The sequence below is a fragment of the Adelges cooleyi genome, unplaced genomic scaffold (genome assembly GCF_023614345.1).
Source record: "Adelges cooleyi isolate 19-005CV unplaced genomic scaffold, UGA_ACOO_1.1 ACOO_flye_CR_arks_rails_tigmint_CR_PRNA_38, whole genome shotgun sequence".
In the NCBI taxonomy this organism is placed as follows: Eukaryota; Metazoa; Arthropoda; class Insecta; order Hemiptera; family Adelgidae; genus Adelges; species Adelges cooleyi.
The window spans coordinates 486,017-495,914 of NW_026096056.1; the positions used below are offsets into that span (position 1 = coordinate 486,017).

Consider the following 9,898-nt stretch of genomic DNA (forward strand, 5'->3'; position numbering starts at 1 on the left):
TTCATATTAGCTCAAAAATTACAAATATATCAAGTAAAAAATAATAATTTAATATTATATTTTTTAACAAAACTATAGCTTCACAGATACATTATTATTCTTATTGAATACATTTAAATAAGGTTATTAGCTAGTATAATGTAACTCTAATATAATGTCTATTACATTTGTTTTGGTAAGAATAATGTAGTTAGTATGATTTTAAAATTAACGATACACTCTCATAATTTTATTGTATCTACGATAATTTTTTTATTTTTTATTTATAATAGCCTTTATTGGATAATATGATGGCTCAAAAGTTTTATAATATTATTTAAACAACAGTTATAAGCACTTTACAATCAGGAAATATTATGTACATAAATATATCTAAAAACAGTATAATTTAAGAAGAGATAGAATTAAGTGTAGACAAAAAACCAATTGGTAGAAAAGAGAAAAAAAAAGTAGAGCTCAAGATAAAAGAAATTATGGCATAATTTACAGAAAAAACTCGAGAATTAAAGATAAATGCAGGATTAGGATTAGAAATGTCATGCAAGGCTAAGAAATAAAAAAGTGAGATTCTTTCGGAACCAAGGGTGGGACAGTCTCAAAAAAAGATGAGAAAAGTCACCGATGGCTTTCTCTATGCAGATCATGAATCGGGATTAAATTGTGACTAATTCTGATTCTACGCCTCCGATATTATACTTACAAAATTGAACGTACATCTTTTAACTTTTAACTAAACTAAAATATAAAAATGAAATTTTAACGTTTTATTTTATTATATAAATCCTGTACAGAAATAATAAACTAGCGAACAAAAAAATGAGAACTAGATCAGTAAAAACTAGCACATTTTTTACTAAAACTAAGTATAATCCAACATTATCTAAATTAATTACAGAATAAACCAACAAAGTATAAATCAGTAATAGTGTAAAGAGAAGAAATAATGATAAAAAAGTTATTACGTCTGAATGAAATCTTCGCTTTAAATTTGTGAAAAGTAGAAAACCAGTATAGGGAAAAAATTAGTCAAGGAAAATTGTGAAGAAAAAACTGTAAACAAGACCATTAAAAACGAATACAGTAAAACCAGTAAGATAGTATTAACCAGTAATGGATGGTACTTGGACGCCACATTCGTAATTGTTTAATGTACTTGGTTCAGTCAATGTTTTGTTTGCTTGGTTTACACTATGCTGTTTTTAGACATTAAGGAGTGTAGTAATTAATTAAAAATACATAAACATCTACAATTATTAATGTATAAGTAAGCTTATGACAATATAGAATCAGTTGCGATAGCTTGCTCTCCAAAATGTGTTTTGTAGAACAATACAATTCCCATATACTCAGCTATGTTTATTACTTTTTTTACTTCAATCTCTAAAAAAGGAAAATTAAATATTTTTAGGTGGCAACCAACAATCATAGTTAAGTAAATAATTTAACTCAGTTTAAATTACCGTCGGAACCATCAAATTTTTTTAAAAAAATTTGCGCTTTTTCAAAAGTGAGCGAATCTTTTACTGACCCTTTGGTCATTAGTTCCAAAACAGTTTTTAACTTTTCTACAAAGAAGGCACATTCATCACCGGACAGTAAACCGTCTTCGTTCTCGTCGAGCATATTGAAGTTGCTTACGCAACTCACGACCTCGCTTTGATCTAATAATCTTGATTCCTAAATAATCATTTGAATACAAATTTATAACAGTTAACAATATAATAAAAGTGAAGAAATTTTCAATTAATGAAAAAAAATATGAATTATATTACATTTTTCTCAACCGTCCGACTGCGTTCTGCCGCATAGACGATTATGTCTATCAACAATTTTTCAGCGGGTCCTGTGCGAGTTTTAATTATTAGTTTTCCAATTATTTATTACATAATTATTTAAACATTTTTTATTCTTACGGTCGTGTTTAAATAGCAGATTCAATTCGTGTTCCTTGGTAGTTATACCAAGCTCTTCGAAGATTTTTTGACTAGCCACAGGATCAATGCTATGTGCTTCGTACAAACTAACGAACTTTTCTAATTGTGCTAAGGTCAGACCATTGCCCTAAAATGTACGAAAAAAGTATAAACACAAGCTTTTAGTAAGACTGTGTCTAATAAGCCAGTACAAGACACAATGTCCTGTATCACGTAACGCTTTGATCACTATACCCTGACTCCACTGTGCCCCGAGCACAATGTACTGGCTTTTTTTTAATTGAAATTAAATGTTTAAATGTTTTTTAGTTCCGGACTATAGTTTACTTTGAAATCTATTACAAACATAAATTATGATGTCGTCGAAAAAGCTTGCACTGGGGAGTTTTATATGTTTGATCATAATTTAGTCCGTAGAATTTTAGCTTTAAACTTGCCGAAGCAATCAAACATTTTACAGCCGTAATATCAACTCTAAGAGTGCCTAATCAGGTGTGATATTAAGTACTCTGTATTCTAAAATATTACATAAACAATTTTATACAAATTATTGGGTTTTCAGTTTATTACAAATTCATTGATCAAACGACCAATCATTTACCAAACACAAGAACAAATGGAAAAATCATTTAAAAAGAGCAGAGGAAATTAATCTTAATAGTTCAGTAGTGTATCTCCATAGAGCTCGAGTAATATATATAATTTTTTTTTACTAAATTATTTGCTATAAAGCAATATAAAATATTCAAACAATTGTTGTAAAGGCAATATGTTTAAATTTATAACTTTAAAAAAATTATTTTGAAAACTATTTTTCGAATTTTGAAAACACTGTCTTGGAATGCTCCAGTAATTTTGTTCAGATACGCTGCTCTATGCCATATTGATGTGAAAAGTAGTGATGATTCATCTACAACGTGCTGTTTATGTTTATATTTATTATCGCATATTATAATTGATATTTATTTGCATAATTTGATTCATATGATGGTAATATTTTTCTACAAATTTAGAATAGGCAGTTAAAGATTATCGAAAAACAGTTAAACTGAATCCTAAATTGGTTTGGTTCAATATTAAAATGTGTAGTGTTCAAGATATAAAGGTGATACAAATGTCTAACGGCAAGTATGTTGAAAATTACTTCCGCAAATTAAAAGAATTCGTTGTTAAAACAACCAGTATTATAACGTTACAGCGTGTATAGACACTAAAAACCTACATCATTTTAAGACCTATAGAATTGCTGCTCCGCATTGAAACTAAAATGTTTACAATTTGATTATATATCATGATTTTTTTAAGGAAAAATTTAAATAATAGAATGAATATTATGTTGTAAAATCAATGATAAAAGAATAATGGTAAATACAAGTTTTAAAAATCAAAACTAAATTCGAAAAAAACAAATTTTATCATTTAATTTTTATAAATTTAATTTCAATTTATTCTTTTTTAATTTTAATTATTAACTGATTTCGCATTAGTTTTTTTTAACATATTACACATTTTTAAGACAAAAACAATATTAGGATCTTCAATTTATTTATATTTTTGAAAATCCTTATTTTAGTTTTTTTTCTAAACTTATTCTATAAAATGTATCTAGAGTTTATATTTTCCCCATTATTTCGTACGATTATCAACTTACTTCTGGTTTGATTGCCAACATGATGAACAAGAAATCCGCCCCGTTCATTACATAGTTGCCTAAAATTAATTCAACAATAAGTAAAATCACTTAACTGCCTTTTCGGCTTATATTCATTACCGCCTTTTTTAATTTTAATTTCATTTGGTAATGCTTCCAATGCATCTTTTAGATTCAAACTCTTAAATAATCCTTGTAGCTGTCGAGGAGTAAGATATCCCGGTTGGTTATGAATTTCGGTGTGTGCAATGAACTCGCCGAGGTAATGTTCTACTTCAGTAGGCGTGAGATTTTTGACCTGAAAACAATTCATACATACAATTGGGTTATGGTCTGTTGACTTTTGGGTTAACCCAGCCAATATCTTTGAAGAAATTTGACTTTTGATAATTATCTTTTTTTTTTTTGTTATTTTATAGTTAGCAGTTTGCCAAATTTTATTAAATTGTCCATAATTAAAACATTGCCCCTTATACGTAAACCCCTTATGGACCTACAATTTTAAAATGGTAACGTTCACATTTAGCCGTCCACTCGCCGCCAATTATGCATTTTCTCTCAATTATCACGTAAGACGGTAGGGGAGACAGTGAACGCACACGACAATGCCCTGTTGACACTCTACCACGTTTGGATCACGACCTAATTAATCTCAAGCTATTACCTATTATTATTTGTGTTACTTAATTATTTTATAACTCTTTTAACTTCATCCACTTGCGTGTTTACGTTCAACACCGCCATTACCTAGGCTAGCTACAGAGAACGCTTTAGGATCCACACAGAGGTGTAACATAACATTTAACTATTTAATAAAACTGTTACTATTCGTTGCGTATTTGGGAGTTAGGTTATTTAACAATACGACCGCACGTCTTAGTAAACGTATGAAGGAGACTTTAGGTTTATATTTTAAGTGCAGACACAGGCTAGCCACCCGTTCCTACTAGGATTAGATAAATTAGATTAGCCAACTAAACAAGCAAGCACGTTACAATCTGATGGAGACGCTGGCAAACCCCACGACTGGTTTTCACGCCAAACGACGGTTTCGGGCATATCCAATACAGGTGCGTGGTCGTTGATGTAGCACAATGATCACTTTGGTGGACACTTGGGACTGCCGCCTTCGTCGCTGGCTAGTACCGCCACCTGCCACGTGGCGTTCCCGTTGGGCGGATCATGGTCCAACGAAAGTTATCCGGTGTTGTTGATAGTCATCAGTTTCTATTGTGCTTTCCTCATCGCCAAATAAACGATAATCTGGTCTTGGATTTCCGGGTCGTACGCTTTCAGGTTAGTTATGCATCCGGGCACCAGCTGTTCTTCGGTGATAATGATGTTTCCCTCATGCTGGCGGAACTTGGGCGGGTTGTCAAATCGATACAGTACAAATCGTACTGTACCGCACTGTTGATGTGCGACCAGGAAGTGGTCGTTTTCAACACGTATGGTCTTTTTGTGGTGCAATAATCGCGCAAGTGCGGTTTACCGTTGTCGGTCGCTCTGAACGTGACTCCTTTTCCCGAGCTGTTTCGTCTCGGTCAAACATGTATCTGGCCGTGATCTCTCCGGCTTGCGATTCAATGGAGAACTTGGGCCATTCGCCCAATGAGGTAACAAACGTGTACGTGATGGTACCGCCATTATCCGGAGGGTCTCTGTCCATGTCTTTCACGGTGAACACACAGTGTTGGTTGGTTGTTCTTCCTCAGCGCGGTCTCCCCTACCGTTTTGCATGATAATTGAGAGGAAACGCAAGTAAAGCATAATTAAAAGGTGAGTAGCAACGGATGACTAAATGTGACCGTTACACATATATGTTATTAACTTTTTCAAACGAGAATCATTTGGTGAAAATTTCGACTGGTCAACAACCGGTTTTCAATAAATAATATTAATGAAACTAAAGTTTAACATTACTCAGCCACAACTTTAAACACTCAATATTTTTAATATTAAAAGTTATATTGATAAACAAGTCGATTCATTAAGGACAACACACTTATTTCATAACAGCAAGTAAGAATTTCGTATTTTTATCTTTTTGGAAAACACTTTACGTGAATAGAAACGTTTAATTTTGCCATTTGAGTTTCAAACAATATTAAAAAAAGTAATTTTAAAGTAAATTAGTATTTTTATATATTGTAAAATTGCATAAAGAAAAACTACATAATCGCAATTATAATAGTGTTATATCCTTAATTAATCACCCTGTATACCATTTAACAATTTTGAATCCAAAGGGTTTTAACTTATAAGGAAAGTGGTTAGATTGTAGAAAAATAGATCACATATTGTCTTACTTACAAGCTATAATAGTATGAAAAACAATAATTAGATAATTTACACGAAACTAATGCGCATATTTTAATTTCAGTTTCGATATGCTCATAGCTGGTAAATATATACAGAGTGATCCACTTATCGTGAACCACTCAATATCTTATAGGGTTTAATTAGAAATTACATTTTTTTCTCATATTGTTTTTATACAATGTGATCACAATTTTACACAATTTTTTTGTTTTTACCCCCCTCCCAACTTGGTTTTTTGATAGAAACTTTTGAAACTTAAACGGTAACGTATATATTTTATTAACTTTTTAAATTGAGAATAATGTACTAAAATTTTTGATTGGTCGATAACCAGTTTCGGATAACTATTTTTAAAGCTATAAGAGTTTTAAAGTTAGGATGGGAGGGGAAGTGTGGTTGGGAAATGCGCGCAGATAAAAATAATACCTACTACACTCCACCTTTCCTCCTGGCCTAAACTTGAAACTTCAATAACTTCAAAAATAGTTATCCGAAACTGGTTATCGACCAGTCAATTTTTTACATTATTCTCAATTTAAGAAGTTAATAAAATATATACTTTACCATTTAAGTTTCAAAAGTTGCTATCAAAAAAACTAAATTAGAAGGGGGGTAAAAACAAACAAAATTGTGAAAAATTGAGATCACGTTGTATAAAAAAATTATGAAAAAAAAAATTTTAATTTCTTATTAAACCCTATGAGATATTGAGTGGTTTACGATAAGTGGATCACCCTGTATATATATATATATATACATTTTTTATTAGAGTTTAAACTAGATAATTTAAGATAGAATACCTTGGTTTTATCGGCGTTTTTATTGTCATTCTTCGCCAACACCATCAATAAATCATTTAAATTAATTAATTCGGGCACATCTATGTATATAAAAATGTATTAGTTCGTCCGTCGACTGATTTTTAATATAAATCAGTATAATAATTTGCCGTAAAACTATTTTAGAAAAAATAACTATTGTTTTCAGTTTATTTCATCTTTGGATTTAGACGAAATCGAAAATTTAAAGAGTACAAAAATAAATATATTACATTTAACAATATAATAATATATTATTATATATGTAATAGATAACTATCAATTGAGTTTGTTATTCAAAATTGTATTATAATAATGATAAAATAACGCCATATAGCTCGACTTGAATCATTTCTGAAAGATATGACTACAATATTTAAACAATATATTACTTGGATCACATCTAAAAATATTTGTTAACTGTTCTATTCCAAAATGTTCTTTGATGAATTGTGTGATATTCTCATCAGTAATTTCATTGATAGATAGTTCGGTGTTTTCGTACAGCCCAGCCAACAGTTTTAATTGATCACTGTTCAGTCCAGTACTCTAAAATAAAGTTTGTATTATTATAATATATATAGTATATGTTTCTGTCCAACCAACGTGATAATCAGTAAATATTTAATTTTGGAATTTATATTATTTGATGTACTCTTACCCATACTAATGTTATGAAATACACCGCACAGACAATAACAATGCATTTTAAATACATAATTTTAAATATTTTCAAAACAATAACGTGAAATTCAATTAAATATTGTAATAGTACAGCACTGAAGTCAAACGACGAATAAACAGTGATTTATACGGGTGTAATGCTGACAAATGTGCAAAAAAAACCATACAAAATGTAGGCTGTTTAGTGTTTACTAGACAAATACAGCACCGTTGTTTTTTTATTCGTATTATTGTACAATTTTTGTAGCACTGATGTTAAGTATGCAATTTTTTCAAAATGTAATAGAAAGTGTCAGGACGTTAGTGTATGTTGTGCTAACAATACCTTATTGTTCTAAAGAGCAGTACAAATACTCATAAACTTGTGTTAAGCGTAATACATATTATGTTTCAGAAAGACCTAGTAAGTTTTAGGATTTAGAAAATTTCCTACTATATAAAAAAATTAAAAAATTGTCCGTGGATATAATATGGCGGTACTTAGACGAGCCGTCAAAGTTTTAGTATGCCAAAAATTAAAAAAGTTATATTTTCCGCTTATTTAATAAAAAGTTGAATAACTGTTTCTTACCAGAATTTATAATTTATTATTTGTATTTAATTAATGAATAAAATATTTAAAAAATGTGAAAGCCAACGTGCACGCTTATAAAGAAGTTCCTTGATGATTGATATAATATTATAATAAAATACCGTTTTGATATTTTCGACGAATTACTTAGATAAATCGAATATATTATTAATTTGTAATTTGTACTTATTTTATTTGTATCTACGTTTATAGTTCATTTGCTAGTACTAAATGTAAAATAGCTGTGATGATTATTTGTATCTTAGTTTAGAGTTCTTTTGCTTCGATTAATTGTAAAATATACGTTCTGATCCTAATATTTGAATGTATAATACAAATAGTAATAATAATCATAATAAAATATCGTATTGGTATTATCGACACCATTAACAATGATCCATTTATGAGTATTACTGCATAGTGTTCTGGTTTTTAGGGCTGTCCTTATTCCGATAATAGGACATCGAAATTTCTGACTATCTGGATAGTTCCAAACGTTTTTTAGTTTTCGGTTAATTAATGAATATTATTATTTTAATCAATGATTAAATACCGATATCCTATAAATTCTATAAATTTTATAGAAACGAAATGGCACGCACAACGGGCAATTTAATTTCAATCACAAACGAAAATAATCCAGGAGCCGTGCCGATTACAAAAATAATATTGTCCGTTATAGTAGTATTTTTTTTATAATTGTCACCCAAAATCATTTAAAAAATAATAGAAATGTATCCAATATATTTAAGAATATTTAACTAACATTTACTACTACTTGTTTTTTTTTCTATATTTTATCTTCTTATATCAAGTGATTCTTATAACGTCCTACACTAGTTTACTCTTAAAATAATTGCATTTTTGTAGTGTTACTTATTGAAAACATTTTTGTTTATGCTATATTACTATATGAGACAATATTAAAACGTTTATCTTTTTTAGTGTTTTCTAGAGCTTTATCAACTTTTGAAACTTAAATGGTAACGTATATATTTTTTATATTTTTTTAATTAAGAATAAGTTGCTAAACATTTTGACATGTCGATAACCAGTTTTGAATCAATAGTTTTCAAGTTATTAAAGCTTAAAACTTAAGACAGAAGGAAGAGTGGAGAGTAGATTTTTTTTTATCTGTGCGCTGTCTCTGTGCACTCTACCTCCCGTCCTAAATTTTAAACTTTAATAATTATTAAAATTTGATTATCGACCAGTCAATTTTTTTAGTAAATTATTCTTAATTTAAAAAGCTAATTAAATATATACGTTGCTTTATAAGTTTTTTTACGTTAATAGAACTCAATCAAATATTAAAAAAGATTAAAAAATTCAATATTTCCTAACATTGTACTATAACATAAATACAATTTTTTCCAACAAGAACCACTACAATACAAAACTGCAATTGTTTTATGAGTAAACTAGCGTAGGGCGTTAAAAGAATCATCCGGTATACATAATATCTTAAAATATTATATGCGCAGTACGTGAATGCCAATGGCCATTGAAACCAAATATATAGGTGATTAACAAACAATTTTCTTAAAAATTGTAATATTTTAAGTTTTTATATTTTTTAAAATTGTTGAAAATTGGCAATAACCTTAGGACTGGACGTTTCATACTTAATGAATGTCCATAAATGTTTTCTCTTAATTCGAGTTCACAAATTATACCGTGCCTACGACTAAACTAAATAGCCCATAAAAGTTTTTAGTACGGGGCATGCTTTAGCTTAGGCCTCCTAGCTCAAAAACGATACAAAATAGCGTCAAGTAGCGCGTCTACATTAAATGTATCATATAACTAGTCGTCGTCGTCATGCAAATGTTTTGGCAAGTACATATAATTAAAATTTTACTATCGTCATAAATCGCAAGGAGATTATAGATCAGAAATAATCATTATTCAGGAGCCG

General features: G+C 29.5%; 1 protein-coding gene across 1 annotated transcript; it reads right to left on the reverse strand.

The window, feature by feature from the left end:
• Positions 1–1,446: 1,446 nt before the first annotated feature.
• Positions 1,447–7,484, reverse strand: LOC126841281 (uncharacterized). The gene is made up of 8 exons (XM_050577651.1): positions 7,387–7,484; positions 7,118–7,274; positions 6,708–6,787; positions 3,706–3,883; positions 3,586–3,644; positions 1,914–2,061; positions 1,773–1,843; positions 1,447–1,677 (listed from the first exon to the last, which is right to left on the reverse strand). The coding sequence occupies exons 1-8, from the start codon at positions 7,441–7,443 to the stop codon at positions 1,447–1,449; spliced, it is 981 nt and encodes a 326-aa protein (XP_050433608.1). The 5' UTR covers positions 7,444–7,484.
• Positions 7,485–9,898: the final 2,414 nt, after the last annotated feature.

Bases quoted from the DNA above. Each gene is read 5' to 3' on its own strand.
- LOC126841281 (XM_050577651.1), bottom strand. From the start codon at position 7,443: ATGTATTTAAAATGCATTGTTATTGTCTGTGCGGTGTATTTCATAACA. The intron at 3,884-6,707 runs GTATTCTATCTT...AATTGTTTTCAG, and splicing joins AAAACGCCGATAAAACCAAG to GTCAAAAATCTCACGCCTAC. The intron at 1,844-1,913 runs GTAAGAATAAAA...AAACTCGCACAG, and splicing joins TCTGCTATTTAAACACGACC to GACCCGCTGAAAAATTGTTG.